The sequence below is a fragment of the Arvicola amphibius genome, chromosome 4 (genome assembly GCF_903992535.2).
Source record: "Arvicola amphibius chromosome 4, mArvAmp1.2, whole genome shotgun sequence".
NCBI lineage: Eukaryota > Metazoa > Chordata > Mammalia > Rodentia > Cricetidae > Arvicola > Arvicola amphibius.
The window spans coordinates 5,525,871-5,553,286 of NC_052050.1; the positions used below are offsets into that span (position 1 = coordinate 5,525,871).

At 44.3% G+C, this 27,416-nt stretch overlaps 1 protein-coding gene across 2 annotated transcripts in view; it reads left to right on the top strand.

The window, feature by feature from the left end:
* The window catches only part of Rnf157 (ring finger protein 157), a 71,620-nt gene that overhangs the window by 20,649 nt on the left and 23,555 nt on the right, over positions 1-27,416 (top strand). For both annotated transcript variants that reach the window (XM_038326941.1, XM_038326942.1), the window contains exons 3-8: positions 21,764-21,852; positions 24,620-24,766; positions 25,296-25,413; positions 26,041-26,107; positions 26,516-26,559; positions 27,176-27,223. In XM_038326941.1, coding sequence (XP_038182869.1) covers positions 21,764-21,852; positions 24,620-24,766; positions 25,296-25,413; positions 26,041-26,107; positions 26,516-26,559; positions 27,176-27,223 — 513 coding nt within the window. The remainder of the gene's footprint in view (positions 1-21,763; positions 21,853-24,619; positions 24,767-25,295; positions 25,414-26,040; positions 26,108-26,515; positions 26,560-27,175; positions 27,224-27,416) is intronic.

Below are 27,416 nucleotides of genomic sequence, written 5' to 3' on the forward strand. Positions count from 1 at the left end.
CCTTTGTTCCCTTATTTAGATTTTCTTTGCTGAGGGAAACTGTTAAAGCTCTAAGTTAGTCAGTCGGGGTTATTGCTCTCTGCAGCGCCTTCCTTCTCTGTGCTGTTTGTAGCCAGGAGTCCACACGATATTCCTCCTGTTTGTGGCAGAGCTGCTGCATTTAGTCCAGCTCTGATAGTTCATGTCATGTTGTGTGCTCTGAAGTGGAGTTCGTTTGTAACTTCCTCCTCATGCGTTCTGCAGCAAGGGCAGTAAGAGCTAAGAAATGTATGTGTGTTTTGCTTCCCTTTCTTCTAGAGATGTGCCCAAAAGCTGTGCCAAATGCACCATCCACAAATTGTATGTTTTTATTAGCATGTGTGCAGGTGAATGCATCATTTTCCCTAGTTTTATAGTGCTGGAGCTGGAATCCAGGGTCAAGCCATTGCCAAGCAAATAGTCTACCACTGAGCTACACCTCCTGAACAAGAACAAGGTTGTTGTTGTTATTGTTGTTGTTATTGTTGTTATTATTATTATTATTATTATTATAAGATAGTCTCTTATAACCCAGGCTGTCTTCAAACTTGCTGTGTAACACATCCTTGCCCCTACCTTTCAAGTGCTGGTTTTACGAGTGTGCCAGCGTGCTCAGCTGTGCCAACGTACCCAGCTAGAGACAAGGTTTACAAGTGTGCCAGTGTGCCCAGCTAGAAACAAAGTTTACAAGTGTGCCAGCGTGCCCAGCTAGAGACAAGGGTTCCCCCACCCGTGTCTTTAAATCTTTTCTGCCTGCATGTCATGCACACATATGACAGTCAGAGGATAATTTTCAGGAGTTGGTTCTCTCCTTGCACTGTGGGTCCCAGGGATCAGATTCAGGTCATCAGACATGTACATGTGGTCTTGCTGTGTTGCCTGGGCTGGCCTTTTACTTTTGAACTCAAGTGATTCCTGCCTCAGTTTACTAGGGAGCTAAAACTATTGGATTTACTTCAGTGCACATCTCAGACCAAGGTGTTTAAAGGAACTTAATTAGGTATATGAATTTGTGAAATAGGATTTTTCACAAACAACGTTTGTGGGAGACAGGGAGAGAGGACTTTTCTGTCAGCCATTTGCTATTCCTGTAGAAAGCAGGGCTGAGTAAGCAGACTCTCCTCTGGCCAGGATGTGCTGAGTAAGTGCTGTGGAGAGGAGACGAGCGCCCTGGCACAGAGAGTGGACCCAGTGTTCTAGAGCAAGGGCATCTGAGAAAGGCACCACCTAGGGGCTTGAGCAGGATGTCCAGGGAGGAAGACCTGGGGAAGGCGTTGGAGGAAGAAGCAGAGCAGTCGTAGTGCACTCAGGCTTCCAGAGCAGAGTAGTCTGTAAGGACTGGATTGCAGGATGCGGCTTAGAGCTGAAAAGACAATGGGCCATGTTTGAAGCGCTGTGACTACTGTACCAAGTGTGCTTTGCACTGACGGGCTTTGTGAATGGATTAAGGTCAGTCACCAAGCCTCAGAGAGGCAGGAGGTAATTTATTTTAGGGCTTGTGCTGTTGTTTTCCAGATGTGGTGACACACTAACCCCAGACTAGAGAGGTCTGGGTCTGTTTACTGGCGAACCCTGAACCAGAGATGACCCCCCCTCCCCCCAGTCACTGGGACTTTGAAGGTAGCTCACTCCTGTAATCCTAGCACATGCAGAAGCCCAGAGCAGGAAGACTGCTGTGAGTTAGAGGCCAGCATGAGCTACAGAATGAGACTTTGTTTCAAAAAACAAAACAGGCACAGGCACACAGGAGGTTCAGGGTTGGCTAAGGTCAGTGAAATAGGATGTTGTATACTTTGAAACATCAGGGAGTGAGTGTAGTTTTATCTGTCTAGCATGTAGACTTCAGGGTTTAGTTTTCTGAATTAAAATGATAGAAAGAGGTCACAGTGGAACCTGGATTTATGAGGAAAGGGAAGAAGCTAGGAATGAATGACTGGGGTGAACAAGGAACATGGCATGTGCATGCTTGCTGTAAACCTAGTGCATCCTTGACTGCAGGAATCTCAAAACCACTTTAAATTCCAAAAATATTGTACTCAGTAGAAGAAGAAAGAAGAGAAGAAATTGTTTCTGACTTTTCATTTTATATTTGCATTGCTGGGCATTAAATCCAGTCCTATTGGATGCTAAGCAAGCTCTCTACATCTGAGCTACACTTCCTGCCTTCTCTGTTCTTTTCTTTTTTTAACATTCTTTTTTTTTTTTGGCTTTTTGATTCAAGTTTTCTCTGTGTAGCTCTGACTGTTATGGAACTCACTCTGTAGTCCAGCCTGGCCTCGAAGTCCACCTGTCTCTGCCCCCTGAGTACTGGAATTAAAAGTGTGTGCTACCACCACCTGGCAACTTTTAAGATATTTTATTTTACATTCATGAGTGTTTTGCCTGCATGTGTGTGTATGTGCTGCATTCATATGTGCCCTCAGAGGGCAGAAGCAGTGGTGGATGACCTGGCACTGAAGCCACAGACAGATGTAAGCCGTTATGTGAGTGCTGGGAACCGAACTCAGGTCCTCTGCAAGAATAAGTGCTCATAGCAGGTGAGCCATCTCATCTGCTCCTCACAGTAGGTATTTCGTTGGAGATCAATTAATATACATTCTGAGAGAACTCTGGTGACATGCAGTGAAGTGTGAAACTGAGTACATATGACCAGTTACCCAAATATGACCCCAGGTCTCAGCAGGAGGGAAGAGCACTTTGATGCACAGGAGCTGATGCTGATGATGAGCCATAGGAGAGGCAGAACTTAGACTATAGCAACAAGAGTGTCTTCTAGGCCCTCCCAGGAGATACAGCCAGCTGGGGAGTCTTCCTGACTTATGGCCTGTTCTGTGTAGAGACTTTTGAAGACTTCCTCCAAAGACTTATCATATTTCCCATTTCTTCAAGGCCTGCCAGGGGATGTATTATTATTCAGGTCCCTCAACACCTCTGGCATAAAAAAATCCCTCCTCTCTTACTGATATATGAGCCTATGATGGGGTGGCCAGGAGGGCAAATGGGGGCCGGTCTGTAGGGCAAGTATTGTCTTATCAAATGTTACACTTATTGTGTAGTCATTAAGCAAAGGGGAGAAGGGTAAGGACAGGTACTTCCGTTTTCAGGGAGAGGGAGTAGCCCTCTTCACAAGCCCAGTGAATCTGGATATCTGGGATTTTCCAGTAAATATACCCAGACACCTCCATCTCCTTCACACAGCAGACTTGTCTTCACCGAGAGATCACAGTGCTTAACGCTGCAGCCTTTCCTCTTTCATCTGCACTCCTCATCTGTCTGTCTGTCTGTCTCTTGTAGCTCAGGCTAGCCTACAACTCATTTGAACTCCTGATCCTCTCTTTTTCCACCTCCCAAGAGCAGAGATCATGGGTATGAACCACCATATCTATAACTTTATGCTGTGTCTTGTATGTAAGGTGGGCATTCTACTAATTAACTCCTCAGCCTCTCTTTGCTTTGGTTTTGAGCCAGAATTTTCTTGTATAGCTTAAGGTGGCCTTAGGCTCCTTAGGCTCCTGCCTTAGGCTCCCAGGTTCTGGGATTACAGGTGTGCAGCCTAAATTCTGCTGTTCTGTTTTGTGCCTGCAGGAGATGATTGTGTTTCAGTGTTGCCAGAGAAGGCTTTCTGGATGTTAGAGTTGGATTTACATTGTTGATTGCCATATCTGAGGTTGTCGTTTTCTCTTTTTGATACATGATGTCTTCTGGGTTTTTTGTTTGTTTGTTTTGTTTTTTGAGACAGGGTTTCTCTGTGTAGCCCTGGCTGTCTAGGAACTCACTTTGTAGACCAGGCTGGCGTTGAACTCATAGAGATCCATCTGTCTCTGCCTCCCAAGTACTGGCTTTAAAGGTGTGCACCACCACGGATGGCTTGCATGGATAGCTTCTAATAACCACCATCAATTCTGTGGTTTTGCTGTAACCATCTCTCCTATACTTGCTGTCTGAGAGACATTAAACCAGCCAGTGTATTAAAGGGCCACATGGCTCTTGTCTCCCTTCACCTTGCAGAAAAATTCACAGAATTCCAGGGACCATTTATCACACCTATGCCCCGACAGTGGCTCCACTTCACTGTCAGGTGGGTAATTCACCTCCAAAATCCCATCTGTAGGAACTACTGCTGTTACATTTTGTTCTGAGACAGTTTTGGTATTTGAGCTTGGTTGAGTTTTGAGCTTAGTGCTCCTCCTGCCTCAGCCTCCTCAGTGCTAGGGTTCCAGTCTCACACACCATGTCCAGGCTGGGTTAACCTGAGACTACAACTAGTTCCTGTCATTTTCATTTAGTCTTTTCTCTTTGTATAGACCTGTGACCATTTCCTCTCCCAGTCTCCCCTGTGCGTTGATTCTTCTTAGACATCCTTAATCCCCGCATGGCCCTCTCAGCACCTCCAGGAACACACACGCGTGCGAGTGTGAGCTGCTCCGGTGACTACAAGGCCTCCTTAACGCTCAGTTCTTCAGGTTTCAGATCTGTGTGGTCAGGGCTGAGCAGCACTGCTTAACTTCACGTTTTCCACCAGTTCTCCAAGCTACACTTCAAGAATGAGGGTTAACCCCACACATCTGCTCTAGAATGTGAGCTATGCATAAGTAGTGTATTGCTAGATGGGGAATGGATAAGCAGTATAGTTAAGGCTTCCAAAGCACAGGACAAGAATTTTCCTTATAAAAGATTTTGCTTAAAATTTGTAATAGCTGTGGTGTCATTTTCTGTTACTAATAGAAAGTAATGTGCAGCTTACCCTGGGCTTGTTCTTCCATCCGTCGCTTCTCTGTCCCTCTCTCACATTCTCATGCTTCTGCGCTTCAGTTTGTGTCAGCCGGAGTTGTGCAGAACACTCAGGTGGTTTTTGCAGAGTTTGGTGAGACAACGTTCACTGGCCACAAAATAAGGCAGTGTAAGCACCACACCAAATCTCACAGGCAAGAGTGCACCACAGAAACTCGGCTTCTTGGTGTAGCAGAAATTTAATCTGAGGCTGGGTGTGATGGCGCACGCCTTTAACCCTAGGATGAGGGAGGCAGAGGCAGGTGAATCTTCGTGAGTTTGAGGCCAGCCTGGCCATAGTTTATTCTAGGACAGCTAAGGCTATGTAGAGAGACCTGTTCCAAAAAAAAGGGGGGGGGGGTAATCTGTATTAGCTTCTAGCTAGCTACAGTAATGGATGTTTGATGTTTTCTTCAAGTTATTTGTTTATTTGGAGAAAGAATCTCTTGTAGCTCAGGCTTACCTTCATCTGCTGCTCTGCCTTAACCTCCCTACGACTAGGATTACAAGTGCACACCGCGTTTGTGGGGGGTTAGTGCCAAAGTTCATCTAAAAGGGCAGTAAATGAAACCATGTCAAGTGTGCCACCATGGAAGACAGCAGGCTATCTGTTTAGGAGCCTGTGAAGATGCTTTTGTCTTTTTAAGCTGCTTCACATCTCACTGAAAGTCCCCTGCTTTCAGTGGGGCCTGCAGAGCCATCCCAGGCTGTAGGGAATTCTCTGCCTTTTCTTAGACACTGGCCCTCCTGCTTCTCCTAATGTACCCCTCACAGATTAATGTGCAGCTCTGTGCCTAGCAAATGCGGCCTTTGGCTGTTTGATTTAAACATTGGAAAGAATGTGTTTTGTCATCTGCAGAGAGCCAAACTATGAGATGGGAAACAGGTCCCTGGTTGCCAGTGCCTGGGGCACAGGCGAGGAGGGTGACTCAAGGTTGTTGGGGGTTTGGAAATCTTGGTTTTATTTTTTGTTTGCTTGTCAACTTGACACAAGCTGGAGTTATCTGGGGAACAGAACTTCTATTGAAAAAAATGTCCTCATCACATGACTTCCCTCGGTCAGACAGTTGTAAGATGAAATAAACCTTTTCCTCCACAAGCTGCTTTTGGTCATGGTTTTATAGCAGTAATTGGAACCCCAACTAAGACACTGTCTTTCTTTCTCTCTCTTCTGAAATAGAGTCTCTTATCATGTAGTCCTGGCTAGCCTGGACTCATAAAGCTTTGCCTGCCTCAGACTCCCATCTCAAGTGCTGGGATTCAAGGCTTGGCACCCACTAGTGTTGGAATTTATATCTCTGTTGGAGATTTGCTTCTCAACCCCAGAGGCTAAATCCCAACATTATGGAGAAACCTACAATCTCTCCAGAGTCGTAGCAAAGTGTTTTCTAACTGCATTTATGCCAGGTGCTCTGGAATGTATAGATAAGAGCTAATTGTTTATATTTTGTTTAATTGCTTATATTTCATTTGCATATTCTTTTAAGATTTATTTTTTGTTATTTTAAATTGTGTGTATGTGTATGAGTAATTGCACATGTGTAGCAGCAGGCTGCTTGTTCATCCTAGCCTCCCAGAACCAAAATAATCACACAGAAACTATATTAATTAAATTACTGTTTGGCCCATTAGCTCTAGCTTCTCATTGGCTCTTACATCTTAATTTAACCCATCTCCATTAATCTGTGTATCACCACGTGGCTGTGGCTTACAGGGTAAAGTTCCCAGCGTCTGTCTCCGGCGGGCTACATGGCTTCTCTCTGACTCCATCTTCTTTCTCCCAGCATTCAGCTTATTCTCCCCCCTCCCCCCCCCGCATCCCGCCTAGCTCTGTTCCCCTATAGGTCTGCTATAGGCCCAAAGTAGTTCCTTTATTTATCAATGGTAATTACAGCATACAGAGGGAAATCCCATGTCATACATGTGTGCAGGCACCTTCAGAATGGCATTATAAAAGAAAAAAATTAAAAAACAAAACAGGTGTTCTGTGTCATCACTATTATCACTTATGATAGCCTGTTATTTTTTGTTTGTTTGTTTTTTAAGATGGGGTTTCCCTGTGTAGACCTAGTTGTCTCTGTAGACCAGGCTGGCCTTGAACTCACAGAGATCTGCCTACCTCTGCCTCCTGAGTGCTGGGATTAAAGACTTGTTCCACCACTGCCTGTGTTTTTGTGGTGCCTTTTAAAGCGTTTTACTTTGATCTTGGTCTGCCTGTAGAACAGACAGGGACTGTAACTTTTGTTCTACAGATGGGGACACTGATGTTCAGGGACATTTATAATGGCTTGTCTGGAGTGTCCTCTATCAAGTCAGCGAGAGAACAGAGAGACGAGGTCCTAGTCTTCTGGCTTCTAGTATCACACTTAGGTTATTAAATCATTTAGCTTAAGAAGTATTAAATACCAAATAAAGTCAATAAATATTGTTCCACAGGTCCAGTACTGTGGCACACCCAGAACTGAAGAGGCAGAGGTGGGAGGATTGCTACAAGCTCAAGACCAACGTGGTCTATGGAGTGAGTTCAAGGCCAGCCAGGCTGCATAGCAAGACCTTGTCACAAAAAACAAAACTACCTGGTAACCTTTTTTAAAACTTTAGTTATTTCATGAGTGTTCATTGTGTACATGTGCCCTTTAGTCTGAGAGGCAAATATTCACAGTTTAGTGAGTCACATGGGGCACATGCTGTGCTCTTCTGAAGATCTTCTCTCTGTAGTCCATTCTCCCAATATCCATTCCTGTGTGTGCTGATGTCATCACACAGGTGGTACAGAAGTGAGATCAAAGTGGGCTTCCCCTAAAGCTGACAATGTCGAGCAGCAGCTTGCGCGCATGCACACACACACGTGCACACATACAGTGGTGAACATAGGAAGGTGGAAGTCGAGTGTGGGGAAGGCTCTGTGTGGTATCAGCCTCTGACTGGAAGTGCTGCTGAGACAGCAACCTGCTGTGGTGTCCTGCAGACAAGCTCTGAGCATCTGGGGTGCAGGAATTTCCTCGAAATGTCTTTGAAACATACCGAAACCCAGTACACTCTCACCCATTTCCTGTTGCCGTGTGGTCCCTTACGGGAAACTGTACTTATTGGTGTCACATTTCAAAGAAAATTTTGGTTAACTTTCCTGCCTTTTTTTTTCTTTTTTGAGTGCCACTCAGGCCTTGAACTTGTGATCCCTCTGCCTCTCCCTTCTGAATGCTGGGATCACATGTACCACCATACCTAGCAATTTTTCTATTTTGATGAAACAGTTCTGCTAAAGTCTCTAAAAGCTAAGGCTTCTGGGCCAAAAGTCTAACAGGTAACATGTAAGCAGCATCCCCAAGGGGCTCACTTATTTCATTCTCTAGCTCAGGCCTGCCTGTCCATGAGTTAGTGAAACAGGAGCTCTGGTTATACAGAAATTAGTCCTGTGCTCTTCTCCTTAGGGAGGGACCTAATGCATGAATTAACTGTATTAAGCCATGTGTTCTACTTACTATACTTTTAAAATTAATTAATTTTAATTTGTTCTTGTGTACATGTGCTCGCCTGTGTGAGTTTAATGTACCACCTGTGTTCAAGAGTCCATTGAATCCTGAAGAGGGTGCAGATTCCCTGGGACTGGAGTTAACAGGCAGATGTGAGCCACCATGCTGGTGGTGAGAGCTGAACCCTGGTTCTCTGCAAGAGCAGCAAGGACTCTTAACTGCTGAGCCATCTCTCCAGCCCCTAAAAATACTTTTGTGAGCCAGGCAGCAGTGGCACACACCTTTAACCCCAGAGGCAGGGGGATCTCTATGAGTTCCAGGGCAGCCTGGTCTACAGAACAAGCTCCAGGACAGCCAAGGCTACCCAGAGATACCATGTCTCAGGAGAGAGAGCGAGAGAGAGAGAGAGAGAGAGAGAGAGAGAGAGAGAGAGAGAGAGAGAGAGAGAGAGGTACACACACACACACATTTGTGAATTGGTTTTTACTTTGTAGCACAATTGTTCCTGTGTGAAACCAGCAGCGCAAACGGCTGTGCTGCAAGCTGATGCTGTCGGCCCTCACCTTACGTTAACTAGCAGACACTTCCCTTCACTCCCAGTTACTTCCAATTGGGAAAACATAAGTGGTTGTTTATATTTTTTTTCAATACAGGGTTTATCTGTGTAATAGTCCTGGCTGTTCTAGAATTTAGTTTGTAGACCAGGCTGGCCTCGGACTCACAGAAATTCACCTGCCTCTGCCTTCCAAGTACTGGGATTAAAGTTGTGCACCACCACCGCCTGGAGTTTTTTTTTTTATAATTTTTAAATAAAATGTATTAATTTGTTTTGTGTGCACACACATGCATTACACATGCAAGAAGACGTGAGTGGGCTACCTTTGGGAGTTTTCTCTTTCTATGTGGGTCCTGGGGATTGAACTCAGGTCATCAGGTTTGGCATCTGATGACTTTGCCCACTGAGCCATCTCACTGGCCCCTTCTTATTGGATCTTGATTATGGGACACACTTTAGTCCCATAAATAATCAGGTAACTTCTTACTATGTGTTTTATTCATAAGGAAATGGAGCCTTGGTAAGGTAAAATAACTTGTCCCCCACATACGTCTTCCACTGGTAGATCCTGTTTTCTTATAAACTGTTTGAAAGTCTGAGTTAACAGACTTTTAATTTTATTTTTTTTTAAGATGTGGTTTCACTGTGTAGACCAGGCTGGTCTTGAACTCACAGAGATCCGCCTGCCTCTGCCTCCTGAGTGCTGGTGACTCCTGAGGGTGTGCGCCACCACACCTACAGGGTTGCAGCTTTTGAAGAATGCTGTGATGTCCTTCTTATTACATCACTTCGAAGGTTCACAGTATTCCTGACCCACACTGATCAGTCTTGATCACTTGGTCCAGACAGTAGAGGTTTATCTACTATAAATCACTTCCTTTCCAAATTTTGTTAGAGGCCAGTTACTAAATCCTCTTGCTGAACTTTCGATTTCTGTTTAATAATGGAGCTGTGTGGTTTTTTTTTGTTTTGATTTGTTCTGTTTGTTTGTTTCAAGACAGAGTTTCTCTGTTTAACAACCCTAGCTGTCCTGAAGCTAGCTTTTTTTTCAAGAAGTTTTATTTATTTATGCATATGAGCGCTCTATTTTCATGTATGCCTGCATGAGAGAAGAGGGCTTCAGACAGAACAGCATAGACGGTTGTGAGCCACCATGTGGTTGCTGGGAATTATACTCAGGTCCTCTGGAAGAGCAGTCAGTGCTCTTAACTGCTAACCATCTCTCCAGTCAAGGAATTAACTCTTGTTGACCAGGCTGACTTGAACTCACAGAGATCTGCCTGCCTTTGTCTCCCAAGTGCTGGGATTAAAGGGGTGCACCACCACCGCCTGGCTTGGAGCTATGTGTTTTTACAGATTCTTACCTAGCATAAAAGAACATTTGTACAGATGGCCAGGCTGAAAATTATAAACTTAAGCTATATGACTGATGTTGGAAAATAAGTGGTATGAATTGCTTATTTTTATTACACTTACTTATTGGGGATTTTTTTTAAACATGTGTTTGTGGTGTATGTGGTGAGATTGGGGGATGCTCATGCTACAGCACTCACATGAAGGGCAGGGGAAAGCTTACAGAAGTTGGTTTTCCCTCTCCATTCTTTGGGTACTTGGGATGGAACTTCAACAAGTGCTTTCGCCCACAGAGCCATCTTGCTGGCCCATGAATCACTTCTTAATTAATTACCTGTTGTACTATCTTTGCTTTACACCTTGCTTAAATTTAGAACATGGCCCTTGTCTGTCTGTCCAATTGTCTTTCTATTTTGTGGCGTTTGTTTTCCTTAATAGGAGATCTGCATTTCAGGGTCAGCTAGAGAAAGTACAGTCTCATAGTTACTGATTTAGCAATGGCTTCTTTCCAATGGCTGCATCTCCAGATATACAGGCCAACCACAATAGCTGGGATTCTGCACATAACTGGCTTTCAGAACTGTTTTCAGTTTTTATGGTACTTCTCTTTTCTGCAGCCAGAGATGAGGTGTGTGTGTGTGTGTGTGTGTGTGTGCGCGTGTGTGCGCGCGTGTGCGCGTGCGCGCACGCGCGCACGCATTGGTTTTTCGAGACAGTTTTTTTGTGTAATAACCCTAGTTGTCCTGAAACTCATTTTATAGACCAAGCTAGCCTCCAACTTACAGAGATCTGTCTGCTTCTGCCTCCTGAGTGCTGGAATTAAAGACGAGCATCATCATGCCCAGCCAGAATATCTTGTCTCCCAGGATCTTGGGAGACCTAATAACTCTTATAATGTTTCTGGGCTCTCAAGTCAGTAGCTTTAAAGTTGACTATTTCAGTGGGACACAGAAGGACAATTGGAGCTTCTCAATTGGAAGACTGTTTTAGGGTTTTAATTATTTGTGATTTTGAAATAGAGATGAAGAATATTTTGGTTTCACTGCCCTTGTTAGTAATTGGGCAAAACCAAATGTCTCTGTTTTTAAAATCTGGAAAACACTTTCAAATGTTTCTTTGGGGAAAAAGTGGGGGGGGGCACGCGCGCGTTTATATGTAGTATTTTAAAATCCTATCTCAGATGGCCCTGGCGTTTGCCTCTTGGAGTATATGCCTCATGTTGTGTCAGGCATTTCAGAACAGCCTCTTTGAAAGCAGGTCTTTGTTTGTGAGCTGTGTTACTAGGAGAATCAGGAAGTGTATTTGGAGGAAGGTAGCCAGTCTGAAAGAAGTGGTCCTGACCATTAGCCATCATCTACCAGTCACTGGAAGGAAGAGGTGACTGTGTCTGCTGTCAGCATTTTGTCTCCACCTAAAATTAGTTGGCCTTAGTCAAGAAGCCTTTGTAAGTAAAAGCAGCCCGTCTTCTACAGGGCAGGCTTTCGGAGTGGTGGTGCGACCGGGTGGTGCTTTAGTCTTTCGAGAAGGGAGGTGTCTTCTCACAGGGACCTGGGGTCAGTGCTCTGTTTGTCATAATCAGTTCACAGAGCTGTATAGAGTCAGACTGGTGCTGAGTGAAAACCCAGACCCTAAGAAAAAAGAGAAATCTCTCCTGGATGTCATCATACAACATGTGTGTGATTTTGTTTGCCTTGCTCTGAGATAGGCTGTTTCCACATTCTTGTTACCTGTTAATGTTAACTAAGAATTGCTTAATTGGATAATTGCCTAATTAAACATTTTGGAAAAAGTCAACATTAGGTGCGATGTCATATAGCTGTGACATTGATCCTGTGTGCTTATTGCCGGGATACCCTGTGGAGTAGTAGTAAGTGGGTGAGTAGGGAGTGCTTTCTTGGGTGAATTTCTTTGGTAGCTAAATCCAGACACACCATTTTTGTATACACAGTCGTCCTGTGACTCTGGTAGTTTTGAGTGGAAAGGAAGTTTTTGCATTTTCTTGGTTTTGTGACTACATCTTCCTGAACTGCTGTGAAGACTAGCGGAAAGTACGGGAGAAAGGCGTTTATTGCAGTTGAAACAGAACACGTTAGTCTGGTCTACAGCAGGCATGATGGTCTGTCTCAGGGATATGTCTGGTTAAATAGGCAAGTCCATGTTCACATCACAGTTTTCAAGTGGAGCCTAAACTGTTCTCTGCTGGAACCAATGGAGGAAAAGTCTAAAGCATCACCTGCCTAAAGTAGTCACTGGGAAGCTTTGGGGGCATCTGTAGCTGAGAGATTAGAAGTAGAGAAAGCAGAGGAAAATCGGGCATCAAATTAAAACTGGCTATTATTTTAAATATTTATTTAATTAATTTATCAAAGAATAGTATACTGTAAGGGGCAGAGCACAGTTAACAAACATACTGCTGCCCTTTTTTCCCCAGATAGATCTGATATAGCCCAGGTTGGTCTTCCTTTTTTTTTCTTTTTCTTTTTTGGAGACAAGGTTTCTCTGTAGCTTTGGAGCCTGTTCTTGAACTAGTTCTTGAGAGATTGATAGCTCACAGAGATTGGCCAGCCTCAGCCTCCTGAGTGCTGAGATTAAAGGCAAGTGCCACCACTGCCCATGCCCAGGTTGGTTTTAATTAAACTTACTGTGTAGCCTTGAAGTCCTGATCCTCCTTCTTCCACCTCCCAATGCTGGGATTACAGGGGTATACTACCTACCTGGGCTGTTGCATATTGGTTTTGCTTATTTGCTTGCTTATTTCTGAGACAGGGTATGTAGCTTTGTCTATACTGGAACTTGCTGTGTAGACCAGATTAGCCTAAACTCAAAGAAATCCGCCTGCTTCTGCCTCCCAGGTTCTGGGATTAAAGGAATGTGCATACTCTTGTGTGTTTGAATGTCAATTCCAGGTGATGCACTGTTTACCACTACAGAATCCCTTAAACTTTTCTGAATGTTCGGAAATGTTGATTATACCAAGTTTGGAGGAGGAATATAATATTGACACTTGACTAAGAAGGATATTAGTGGGGAAAGTCGGGAAATTTGAAGATTTGTAGATGATTTAATAGCTTTCTGACTTTAATAACTTCTATCCCATAAGATGTTAACATTATGGGACTGGAGAGGCAGCTCAGTGGTTAAGAGCACCTCTTCCTAGAGGGCCAGGGTTCAAGTCCCAGCACCTACCTGGCGGCTCACAAGTGTCTGTAACTCCAGTTCTGGGGGATCTAACACCCTCACACAGATGTACATGCAGCCAAAAATACCAGTACACCTTAAAAAACAAAGTTTTAAAAAATAATGAAAAAGCAGGTGTATGTATGGTGGGTGCACACATTTAATCCCAGGACAACTGGGGCTACACAGAGAAACCCTGTCTCAAAACACCCACCCCCAAAAACAAACAGACATTGAAGTTGAGGCTACATGGTAGGTGGATCTCTGAATTCCAGGCCAGCCTAGTCTACACAGTGAGTTCCAGACTAGTCAGAGCTACATAAGGAAACACTGTCTTAAAAAAAATAAAATAAAATAAGTTGACCTAGTAGGAAATATGCACCATTAAGTGAAAAAAAAGGCAAAGTGTAATGGTATGATCCTATTTTTGCAAAAATATTGAAGAATAAACTCAGGGATGGAGAGATGGCTTAGTGGTTCTTACAAGAGGATACAGGTTCTATTTCCAGCATCTACTGGCAGCTTACAACTGTCTGTAACTCCAGTTTTTTAGGGTGTTCAAAGCCTTCTTCTGGGGGCTGGAGAGATGGCTCAGTAGTTAAGAGCATTGACTGCTCTTCCAGAGGATTTGGATTTGACTCTCAGCACCCACATGGTGGCTGAAACCAGCTGTAACTCCAACTCCAGGGGATCTGATGCCCTTTCTGGTCTTTGTGGGCACCAGACACACATGTTATGCACAGACATACATACAGTCAAAACACCCAAAAAACACATTTTTAAAAATCCCTCTTCTGGTGCCTGGTGGTGGTGGTGCATGCTTTTAATCCTAACAGTCAGGAGACAGAGGCAGGTGGATCTCTGTGAGTTCAAGGCCAGCCTGGTCTACAGAGCAAGTGCCAGGACAGGTTCCAAAGCTACAGAGAAACCCTCTCTCGAAAAACAACAAAAAGCAAAAACCTCTTGTGGCTGTGCAGGCCCCAGGCATGCATATGGTGCACATACTTGCAGAAAAGCACATACACATCAGAAATAATGGAATAATTTTAAACTAAGAAAAGAAACCCAAAAGCACAGATGTGAACTGGCCCTGGCTGTGCACTCCTGACCTCACAGCACTTGGGAAGCTGAAGCAGGAGGTCTGGGCCTAAAGTAGGTGTGTGTTGTGGTGATATGCTTAGGACAGGGTGTGGACAGCTTCTCTGTGTATTGTCTCTATTTCCACAACACTTACATCTTTTTCTAATAAACATTCTTTGCTTTTTTAGGTAAGGAAACATTTACTCTAAAAAAAAGAGTCTCACACAAATGTATCTTAGTCTGCAACAAAACACAACGCGACCCAGAATGTCAGTGTTTGTTCCTCCAGTGTGGCCTCTGACCTGTGTGCTGTGAAATCAGCTGGTGTGTTTATCAGTGTGTAGACCCCTTGTCCCCACCTCAGAGCAGCTGTATGAGAACAACCCTCGAGATCTTTAGACAGTGTGTGGGAAGCACCGCATGGTCGGGCCACACTGTTTTACAGCTGCCTGCTCATAGGCAAGCTCCACATACTTTCTGGCTGGTTCATCTTTTTGTTTGTTTGTTTGAGACAGGGTTTCTTTGTGTAGTCTTGGTTGTCTTGCTACTTGCTCTGTAGATCAGGCTGGCCTCAAACTCACTGAGATACTCCTGCCTCTGCCTCCCTCATATGCTGAGATTAAAGACGTGAACCACCACCATCCAACTCTTACTGCCTAATCTTGATACCTTTATTTCTAGGGTTGTTCAAAGTGTTGATTCTCTTTTTTCTTTCTTTTTCTGTTAATTGATTTTGTTTTTCTAGACAAGGTTTCTTTGTGTATCCCTGGCTGCCCTGGAATTCACTCTGTAGACCAGACTGGACTAATGGAGATCCACCTGCCTCTCCTCCCAAGTGCTGGGATTGAAGGTTTGTGCCACCACTGTCTTGCTTTTCTTCTTTTAGACACTAGGAATTGAACTGAATTTTTTTTTCAAGACAGAGTTTCTCTGTGTAGCCCTGACTGTCCTGGAATTCACTCTGTAGACCAGGCTGTCCTTGAACTCACAGAGATCTCCCTGCCTCTGCCTCCCGAGTGTGCCACTACCACCCAGCGCTGAACTAAAATTCTTTAAGTTTTAACTGGAATACAAACTTATTCAACCATTTATGCTTTTATTATGTTTTTAGATTTATTTGTTTTTGTTATCTTGTTGTGTGTTTTGTCTGCGTGTGTGAATGTGCACCATGGGTGTCAGAAGAACGTGTTGGATTCCCTGGGACTAGAACCAGTGTGGGTGCTGGGAACGGAACCCACTTTGCATTTAAGAAGAACAAGTATGCTTACCTGCTGAGCCAACTCTCTAGTGCCCTCCTATGAATGATGATGGAGAAGGGCAGAACCCTCTGGTCAGTGAGGTCGTCAGAAAGATAAATACAACTGCACACTGAGATTTCTGAGGACCTGCAGGGACAGTGCACAGCTCACACTGTTCATACTGTGTTTGTGCGAGCAGACCAGCCTCCAAGTGCACAGAAAGTCACGAGCTGCTTGCAAAAACTTTCTACTAGGCCTGTAGAAAAGGCCCAGCTCTGAGAGTTACTTGCTGCTCTTCCACTGGACCAGAGTTTGATTCCTAGCACTGATGTTGGCTGGCTCATGCTGCCTCTAACTCCAGCTCCTGGGGATATTAAACCTTATTCTGGCTCCTCCATATACACACAAATCAAACTTAAAGAAAACTTTATTGGAGTGAATTATCTATTTTTATGAATGGATTATAGCCTTCCTTTATGAACAACTGGGATTGCTCAGTACTTTCAAATGGAGTAAAATATTAGTTTCTGGTTTTGTGTTTTATTTTGTTTTTGAGCCCACCTTGACCTCAGAATTCCTGTGTAGCTGCGGTTGACCTTGAATTCTGATCCTTCTGCCTCTACCCCCAAAATGCTGGGATTGGAAGCATATGCCACTGTACACAGCCTGTTCTGTTCTTATCTAACATGTAGTGTGACCATATTTTCTATGACAAAATGATTTTTTATTCATATTTAAGTAAGGTTAACAAGATATTTGAAATCAACATGATGAAAACAAGATTTGCAGTGTGTGATTTTTTACATTTTTACGAAAGCAGCGACTGCACACCTGTTCAGATGAGGGCCTAAAATAGCAGTTCCATCTTTGGACACCAGATGGCACTTTGATGCAAGAAGCATGTACAAGGAAATAACAGCAGAGTAAAGGGCCAAAGAAAAACTTGCTTTGCAGACACAGGCAGTGGTGCCTTGATTGGCAGGCCCCTGGGTCCACAAATGAGGTCTCTGGTTGAACCTGAATTATGCTCCTGTGCTGGGTTCACAGTGTTTGGGATTTCAGTCATTCTTAGATTCAGTTTGCTTGACTCATCCCTCTATTGTCTGTCAAGTTCAGCGCTCAAATGTAGTGAGAACGCTGAACAAATAGGCAAGTGCTTTGTTCTTTGAAAACAGTCTAGGGGTTGCCAGGTGGTGGCGCACACCTTTAATCCCAGGACTCAGGAGGCAGAGGCAGGTGGATCTCTGAGTTCGAGGCCAGCAAATAAAAACCTTAGGGGAGAATCACCATGCTTTAGAAATGTCCATCAGTAGCACATCTTTGTGCATTTGGGGCAAGCTGCTGGTGATGTCTTCCTGCATAGCCATGGCCAAAATGTCCTTTACTATCTTCTGCAGTTTCCATTAGATCTCACAGACAGAGGTTTGACATCCTGTGCTCTAAGAAAACTGTTCTCAGCGGAGACCTCACATGTTCTTGTTAACATGTAGAGGAGAAGCCATTCCATGTGTTCCTGATGCAGTCTAAGCACAGGGTTTGTTCTAGAGCATTTGACCTGCCTCCAGAACTGGCATGGAGCTTGTTTGAAATGGTTTCCCACATGCTCGTCAGTTCCAATCATGTTTCTCCTTACTGCTCCTTAGCTCTGGAACCTTCTTTTTTCTTTTTTTTTCTCTTTGTATGAATCCAAGCCTTGTACATGCAGGTCGAGGGTTCTCCCACTGAGTTACACACCTAGCCTGGTCTGTTTCTTTGTCTGCCAAACGGGGTGTTAACATTGACATTCTTCATTTGTTCAGTCGGCAGCGGAGTTTGAGCTTCTCTTCTGTTTTGGTCTATTCTCCAGGAGCTCACAGACTGGTGAGAGAAGAGTCGTGACTCATTTTAGGAATAGGAAATCAGCACATATTGACCTAGGACTAGATGGTGGCTATGGCTGAACAACATACATGTTAATGTGATTAATGCCCCTGGACCGCGTGCATGGAAGTAGTTAAAATGTAGAGGTCATGTTATGTAGGTATGTATATTTTACCATAAGTTTTTTTAATTGTTTTTGTCTTCTGAGACAGAGTTTCTTTGTGTATCCCTGGCTATCGTGGAATTTGATCTGTAGATCAGGCTGACTTTGAACTCACAGAACTATGCCTCCCTCTGCTCCCAAGTGCTGAGATTAAAGGCATGCATCATCACTGCCTGGCATAATTTTAAAAAAAAGTAAAACAAGGATGGTAAAGTTCTGAACCCGAGTTCAGCTCCAAGATCACACATAAAGAGGCTGGGCACGGTGGCACTTGACCACGCTCTCAGTGGTGGGAGGTGAAAACATGAGGCCAGTGGGAGACCCTACCTCAAAAAATGTGGATGACTCCTGGGGAGGAGTAGATGAAGTTGTTCCTTAGCCTCTTCTGCATGCACAAACATCCATACACATCTGCACCTGCACACACATGAACATATACATACACACAGAAGTGGGGAGGAGAATATTTCCAAATGATGTATGGCACATAGTAGGTACTCAGTTTAATGTTTACTTATATTTTCTTTTTTGTTATGTTGAAAATTATCCGCATTTGATCCCACTAGGAGGATTTGGAGTTTTTTTCTGTTTGTTTATTTATTTATTATGTATACAGTGTTCTGCCAGCAGGCCAGAAGAGGGCACCAGATCTCATTACAGGTGGTTGTGAGCCACTATGTGGTTGTTGGGAATTGAACTCAGGACCTCTGGATGGAAGAGCGACCTGTGCTCTTAACCAATGAGCCATCTCTCCAACCCCAAGGATTTGTTTTTACCAAGTTTTCTGCTTAAAAAGTTAGATTGAGCCAGATGGTGGTGGTGCACTCCTTTAATCCCAGCACTTGGGAGGCAGAGGCAGACAGATCTCTGTGAGTTAGAGGCCAGCCTGGTCTACAGAGTTAGTTCCAGGACAGCTAAGGCTGTTACACAGATAAACCCTGGCTTCAAAAACCAAAAATTAAAAAAAATTTACTACATAAAACTAGGCAGTGGTAGGGCATGCTTTTAATCCCAGCACTCAGAAGGCAGAGGCAAGTAGATCTCTTTAAGTTCAAGTCCAGCCTGGACTACATAGCCTGTTCCAGGACAGACAGGACTACCTAGAGAGAGATACTGTCTCAAAAAAAAAAAAGCAAATAAATAAATAAGGGCCCATAAAGCTCTTTATATCAGGGCTTTGGGTTTCTCCAAAAGAGTTTTTAAAAAGGACCCAGTACCTGCACAAATGAAATGATTAACTTTGCTACTCCAGAAGGAAAGTGTTAATCCCAAAGTCATTTATTTTGGCTTAGAATAGACTTAGTGCTTTTGTCAGATTTTCCTGCCTAATGACTTTTTGCTTAAGCTTACTTAAAATTGTTTTAAATTCCTTTAAATGGCAGCCTAGGAAGTAGGGGGTGAAGAAATGGGCCACAGATGGGAGCTGGACTAGAATTTCCGTCTCCCTGTATTAAAGCCTCCTGTTATGCTCTTCACAGAGCAGTCTGGCAAAATGACTTTTAAAGTCTTAAAAATATGCTTACTCTTTGATCCAGTAATTCCACTCCTAGGAATTTGTCCCAAGGAAATAATCAAACAAGCATGCAGAATGCAGGGACAAGGGCATCTACAACACACATCAGCAAAGAAGTAAAACCAACTGTTTAAATAAAGTATGCAGCTGTCTGTATGTGGTGCCAATGTTTGCCATGTGCTTATAAAAGAGAAGGAGACCGCTAATCATACACACTGGGAAACAGTGAAGAAGGGGCAGAAATACATTCTGCAAAAACATTGTTAACTTCAATATCGTGATAAAATCATGCATGATCTTGTGCATTTTGTTTTTAAAGCTCTCTGCTTGATCATATAATGCTTTGTCATTAAAAAGCAACTTTCATTAGTAATACACACATAAATACATACATACACATGCATACACACGCATACACACATACATATATGCTACATACACATTCATACATTCATATACACACATACACACATATACACATACACACATACACACATACACAAATAAACACACACACATTTGCTTATGTATCAACAAAGTCTTTTATAGCTGCTTGTGGTACGTGCCTATAATCCCAGCACTTTCAGAGACTGAGAGATAGGAGAATCAGAAGTTTAAGGTTATTCTGGGCTATATGAGACACTGTCTCAAGAAACAAAACAAAACAGAGAGAGATTACTCAGCAGGGAAAGGCACCTGCTTCTAACGCTGAATTAGGTCCCTGGGACCTACATGGTCTTGTCAGTTGTCCTCTGATCTCCACATACATGTGCTGTGGCATTGTGCCTCCAACCCTACATAAATTACAATAAAAATTTAAGCAGTAATCAAAATAAGCACCAGTCTTCACTTTTTATTCTTCTGCCTCTACCTCCCTGTGTAGGTATTATAGGCATGCTCCATCACATCCAATTAAATGTTTTAAAACTGTGGTACTCTGTGATCTAGTAGTTCCACTTTTAGACATTTGAGAATGTTTTTTTTTTCTTTTTCTTTCTTTGGGGGGCATGGACTGGGGGGACAGTGTCTCAGTATGTTGCCTTGACTGTCCTGAAACTCATTGTGTGGACCACGCTGGCCTCAAACTCAGAGAAATTGGCTTGCTTCTACCTGTGAGTGCTGGGATTAAAGGCATGCACCACCACTGCCCTGATGAACGTGTTTTCTTCCTTCCTTCCTTCCTTCCTTCCTTCCTTCCTTCCTTCCTTCCTTCTTTCTTTCTTTCTTTCTTTCTTTCTTTCTTTCTTTCTTTCTTTCTTTCTTTCTTTCTTTCTTTTTTGTCTTTCAGGACAGTATTTCTCTGTGTAGCCCTGATATCCTGGAAGTCACTTTGTAGACCATGCTGATCTTGAACTCACAGAGATCCATCTGCCTCTGCCTTCCAAGTGCTGGGATTAAAGGTGTGCGAATGTGTTTTCTTAAGTGTCATAGTCAAATATGTGAATTATCAGAAATCCCATTGACAGCATTGAAAGTCAATTGTACTTTATTTTGATTTAAGTTGTTTTCTCAATAAAAGTAGCCACATTTAGTCAATTTCTGAAGGCATGATTAGAGCATAGCGTGGCGTCCTGTTTCCTGACGCTAGCACTGTGGAGAGACAGTTATGGGGCCTGGAGACCCACAATGTACTGCAGAGCTACTGAGACCAGTAGGCTTCCTGTGACCCATTGTCACAGCCTAATGGAAGTTCCATCAGGGACAGTCAGCGTCTATGATGGTAGGTAGATAACACCGCCTAGCCTTCTCATAGCTGTCTTGGTGTGTCCCAGCAGAGACAGTCTCTCAGAACACATTACGTCATGGAGTGCGTTGAGAGACCCTTGAACTGTATTTCCTGAAGAACAAGAGTACTGAGAACATTTTGTCATCCCCAGTGAAAGTCTTCTGTTCCCCTTTATCACTGTCTCAGAACTCTACATCAGAAGGTTCAGATGGGGAAAGAAAATGTGTGCAAATAATGAAGCCAGCCCAGCCTCCACCAACCTGCATGCCTCTAGTCTCCTGTTTACACTGCCTTGTGTGTTCATCTGAGGGATTTGTCCTTTGGTGTTTGCAAGCCTCTGCCCTGCACACTTGATGGGCTACTCTTTTATTCTCACTCCATAAATTCTTAGGATACTGTGTGTCCTCCCTGAAGGAAAAAAACTTGTAGGTTCTTCCTGTCATCTGAGGTCAAATGGAAAGAAAGCTTTCTGTGGTTAACTTGGCCACAGTAAGTCCTTTGTTATTTAGAATTTCAGTAGTGAGTTGGCTTTTTTTCTATTTAGTTCTCCAATAGTTGAACACTAACCCAAATGAGCTTCATGTATATGGGGGGGTGGGTATGGAAGTAAATCCTGCTTTTTTGGATACCATATTGAATGCTGGTTTTCCTATTAGCACTGACCTCGCACAAGCTGACTTAGTCTGTTAGAGATGCCTCCTCAGTTAGGAGTTCGGCTCCTCCTTCTTGCTTCTCTTCACAGTGCTGCTTTTCATTTACCCCAGAGCCCCTTTCCAGTCTGGAGACAGTTATGGTCTCTATAAATACATTGCTTCTCCCACTCTGTGTCTTGACAGTTTCCTTACGCTGCCCCACCTCCCCAAGAACCTGTGAAGACTCTCAGAAGTCTGATCAACATCCGAAAGGACACGCTGAGACTTGTCAAGTAAGTTCCTGAGGGCTCAGACCAGGTCCCAAGTGCCCTTCTGCTCACGGGGCAACAGACACTCTATGGGAGTCAAAGAGCAGCTTCTGCCTGTGTCTAAAGGATGCCAGCTGCCAGGCGCTGCTGAGGCACAGGCCCTAAGACAAGGCCTTGTCATGTTTGTGTAATTTGAAACGTGGGCACCGTTCTGTACAGAAAGAATGTTCACCTGCCCAGGCATTTTAAATATTATCTGTATTCTGTGGATCTAAAACAAAGGGAAAAGAACTATTATTAAAGGAAGGGGTGAAGTTTGCAGATACCCTAACAAGCTATGTAGTAGTAAGGTGTTCAAGTTAGGACATAAAGTCCTACTTTAGGTTGGTCATGGTGACATGTACCCAGGAGGTAGAGGCAGAATAGTGTTGAGGCCAGCCTGGGCTCTGCTGCAGGACACTATGGGGGGTGACAAGCTAAGTGGACCCCTATGCATCTGGGTGTCTGTAGGCGTGCAGTAGGCTATCAGGGAGTTTGGGTCGAAATTCAGGATAAGTATGTAAAAAAACCAAAGGACTAAAAAGGCCAGTGAGTCCTCCCTTCGGGGAGTTAGACAGGAAAAGAAGGCCAACCGTAGCTTCCTCTTTGTCAAGCTGTAAATAGCCTTTATGAAATCATAGCAACACAGCTAGGTGCTATGCTAATAGGGTTGTAACTTCCCTGCAGTGTGGAGATGTCAGAGCTCTGTTTGGGTCAGAGGGAGGAAGGAGACAAACCATGTCAGCAGTAGAAAGTCAGTAGACGGTGCCTAAGCCGGGCAGTGGTGGCGCACGCCTTTAATCCCAGCACTCGGGAGGCAGAGGCAGGCGGATCTCTGTGAGTTCGAGACCAGCCTGGTCTACAAGAGCTAGTTTCAGGACAGGCTCCAAAGCCACAGAGAAACCCTGTCTCGAAAAACAAAAAAAAAAAAAAAAAAAAAAAAAAAAAAAAAAAAAGAAAGTCAGTAGATGGTGCCTAAAGACTGACAAGTCAAGACTCAACAACAGGGGCGGTGGTGGCGCACACCTTTAACCCCAGCACTCGGGAGGCAGAGGCAGGTGGATCTCTGTAAGTTAGGGCCAACCTGGTCTACAGAGTGAGTTTCAGGACAGGCTCCAAAGCTGCACAGAGAAATCCTTCTTGGGAAAAAAAAAGAAAGAAAGAAAAAAAGAAGAACCTTAAGAAAAAGATCTAGGGCTGGAGAGATGGCTCAGAGGTTAAGAGCATTGCCTGTTCTTCCAAAGGTCCTGAGTTCAATTCCCAGCAACCACATGGTGGCTCACAACCGTCTGTAGTGAGATCTAGTGCCCCCTACTGGTCTTCAGACATACACACAGACACAATAGTGTATACTTAATAAATAAGTAAATATTTTTAAAGAAAAAGATCTAGAAAAAAATCATAGTGAGTGAGGTAACCCAGACCCAGAAAGACAAATATAATATGTACTCACTCATAAATGACTTCCTACAGTCCACAACCCCAGAGAACCTAGACAGTGAAGAGGACCCTAAGAGAGATACACATGGATCTACATAGGATGGAGGAAAAGACAAGGTCTCCGGAGTAAATTCAGAGTATGGTGTCACTGGAGAGGGTGGAAGGGGAGAGGGGAGAAAGGGAGGGAGCAGATAAAAACAATAAAAACAAGACTCAGCAATGGGGCGTGCTGTTGAGACAAGGGGCTAATGCCGCACTTGCAGTGTAGAAGAGGAGAGGAAGGGAGGGGCCTGCTGGTCTCCAACAGCCTGTGGGAGCTCAGGCACGTGATTAGTGATCTTCACTAAAGAGAAAAGTGATAAAGTGAGTGGCACATGCGCTCACACAGGACAGCAGGACCTGGTGAATAGTCTAAATGTCCCACAGACAGCACAGTGATAGCTACAGCAAAAATACAAACGTGTCATTCCAAACAACCAGGTATGCAATGTTGTTTTAGGGGGTTAAAGAAAAGTAGGGATGGTTTGTTTGTTTTGTTTTCTAGGTAGGGTTTCTCTGTGTAGCCTTTGCTGTCCTGGAACTTGCTCTGTAGTCCAGGCAGGCATCGAAATCTGCCTGCCTCAGCTCCCTGAGTGCTAGGATTAAAAAGATATGCACCACCACCTTCCAGCCACCAAGAATATTCTTATTTATTTATTTTGGCTTTTTGCCTGAATGTATGCCTGTGTGAGGGTGCCATATCCCCTGGAGTTGGAGTTACAGACAAGTGTAAACTGCCGTCTGGGTTGCTGGGAATCAAACCTGGGCCTTCTGAAAGAGCAGCCAGTGCTTTTAACTGCTGAGCCATCTCTCCAGCCCGAAGAGTAAGTCTTAAAATTCTGATCCCTGATGGGCAATGGTAGCATACACCTTTAGTCCCAGCACTCAGGATACAGAGGCAGGCAGATCTCAGGCCAGCCAGGGCTACACAGAGAATCCCTGCCTTGAAAAATAAACAGAACAACAACAACAAAATCCTGATCCACTTCCTCCAAAGGGAGGATTGTGATTATGGGGGGATTGTGATTGTAGGAGGATTGTGATTGTGGGGGGAATGTGTTTGTGGGGGGGATTGTGATTATGGGGAGATTGTGTTTGGGGAGATTGTGATTGTGTGGAGATTGTGTTTGTGGGGGGATTGTGTTGATGGGGTGATTGTGTTTGTGGGGGGAATTGTGTTTGTGGGGGGATTGTATTTATGGGAGGATTGTGTTTGTGGGGGGAATTGTGTTTATGGGGGGATTGTATTTATGGGGGGATTGTGATTTCCTAGATGTGCTGAGGAAGTAAAGAGCCATGGGGAAGAGGTGGGCAAAGCTAAGGTCCACTACAATGTCGAGTTCACCTTTGACACAGATGCCCGGGTAGCCATCACCATCTACTATCAGGCCACTGAAGAATTCCAAAATGGCATTGCCAGGTAAGCTAGCACAGCAGGTAAGCTGCTTGCTTCCTGACCTTCATGCCCACCTAGGAAGGAAAACATTCTTTACAGCAGGCAGGGTCTGAACCTTGAGTTTAATTTTCTTTTCCAATCTTTACTCTTTATTTTAGCTCTCTTCCCTGTGAATGTATGGGTTAAATATATGAGCCCAGTAATAGTTCAGGTTAGAGCAAAAAGAAGAAGGTCTTTCTTCTTTTTTAAAAAAAATATTTATTTTATTATGTAAACAATATTCTGTCTGTGTGTATGCCTGCAGGCCAGAAGAGGGCACCAGACCCCTTTACAGATGGTTGTGAGCCACCATGTGGTTGCTGGGAATTGAACTCAGGACCTTTGGAAGAGCAGGCTCTTAACCTCTGAGACCTCTGAGCCATCTCTCCAGCCCCAGAAGAAGGTCCTTCTGAGTTAGTGCTGTTGGAAATTGAGAACAGGCGTGAGATCGTGGGAACTGTTAGGCTTCTGGACTGAGTTCTAACTTTAGCTCTGCCTCCCACTTCACCCATAGCTACATTCCAAAGGACAGCAGCCTGCAGTCGGAGACCGTGCACTACAAGCGAGGGGTGTGCCAGCAGTTCTGCCTGCCCTCCCACACTGTGGACCCCTCAGAATGGGCAGAAGAGGAGGTAAGTTACCTCAGCTCAGGGTCCGCCATCACTTCAGAAGGGCCCAGGCACTTACCTAAGGCCCATGCCAACCGCAGGAACTCTGTCCAGATGCTGGAATGCCATGCTTCATTGTTGAGTCTGGTGGCCCCTTCATGCATGCCTTTTAAAGGTCTGCTTAGTTCACATTAAGAATATACACTAGGTGGCACATGCCTTTAATCCCAGCACTGGGGAGGCAGAGGTAGGCGGATCTCTGTAAGGTCGAGCCCAGCCTGGTCTACAAGAGCTAGTTCCAGGACAGGCTCCAAAGTTACCCTGTCTCGAAAAACCAAATCAAACTAAACCAAAACAAAACAAAAACAAAAATAGAAAATAAAAAAAAATACCTGTTCTTGTTCATTTTTCTACCCCTAAGTAGCCTGTTAGCTGAGAGTACTGTGAGAAAGCTTAAAAGAGCTGCCAAAAGGTTAGGGACCTTTATTCTAGGAACTAGATGGCTGTCAGTTAAGCAGATGTGGGCAGCTGCAGGTTTGATGGACGGGTTGCAGAGCTGAGGGCAGTGCTTCTGAGAAGTACCCCCTTCTAATGGACCCATGAGCATCCAACTATGTGGCGTCTTCTGTGTTTTCCTTGTCTTTCCTGCAGCTCGGCTTTGATCTGGACCGGGAAGTTTACCCTCTGGTGGTGCATGCTGTGGTGGATGAAGGAGATGGTAGGGGACTTCTCTGCTGCGCCCACTCCCTCTTGTGATACCATCCCAGCAGAAGCTGTGGGTCTCACATTCTTTATGTGAGGCATTCTTTATGTATTCAGTGTTCTGTCTGCATGTGTGCCTACAGGCCAGAAGAGGGCACCAGATCTCATTATAGATGGTTGTGAGCCACCATGTGGTTGTTGGGAATTGAACTGAGGGCCTTTGGAAGAACAGCCAGTGCTCTTAACTGCTGAGCCACCTCTCCAGCCCGAGAAGTGGGGTTTATAATGGTATCTATAATATGCCTTTTCTGGTAACCCAGCACCATTGGTCTACCAAACTGTGGGTTCTAGAGAAACAAGAATGTGGGAGAGGGCTAGCGGTGTGTTGTTTGGCCTTTTTCAAACACGTGCCTGTTTCTTTCAGAGTATTTTGGCCACTGCCATGTGCTTCTGGGCACCTTTGAGAAGGTAGGTAACTTCATGGTATTTTTTGCTCTTCTTTCTCATGAGGCCCCTCTGCTGAAAGAGTGCTCCATTGGGACTGTGCTCAGGAAGTTTTAGCTCTATCACCCCCACTGCCATGATCTTCAGTGTCCTCTTCATCCAGTGAGTGGATCTAGCTGATCACTACTCCACTCTTGCCATATTCCAAATCTGTTGCTTCTCTCTGCGAGTGCCCAATGATTTAGTTAGGATTTTTATTGCTGTGAAAAGGCACCATGACTGCAGGCCACCCTTATGAGGAAAAACATTTAATTGAGGTGGCTCGCTTACAGTTCAGACATTCAGTCCATTGTCATCATGGTGGGCCATGGCAGTGTGCAGGCAGATGTGGTGCTGGAGGAGTAGCTGAGAGTCCCACATCTTGCAGGCAGCAGGAAGTCAACTGAGACACAGGGCAGAATCCTGAGCATGGGAAACCTCAAAGCCTACACCACAGTGACTTCCCCCAACAAGACCACACCTCCTAATAGTACCGCTCCCTAAGAGATTATGGGTGCCTATTACATTCAAACTACCACACTCCAGTGGGAATAAGAAAGTCGCCCTCTCTGCTGGTTGTAACATCATGCTTTAATTCCAGCACACGGACGGGACCTTCTGTGTTAAGCCCCTCAAGCAGAAGCAAGTGGTGAGTATTTGAAGGCCAGAAGCTCTTAGAAACATGTCCTCTCATTTTCTTTTTTCATGATTTTCTTTTTACTTTTAAAACTACATACTCTTGTTTCCTTCCCCCTCTTTTTTCCTTCCTTCTTTCTTTCTTTCTTTCTTTCTTTCTTTCTTTCCTCCTTTCTCTCATTCAGAGAAGACGATTTTGGGACAGG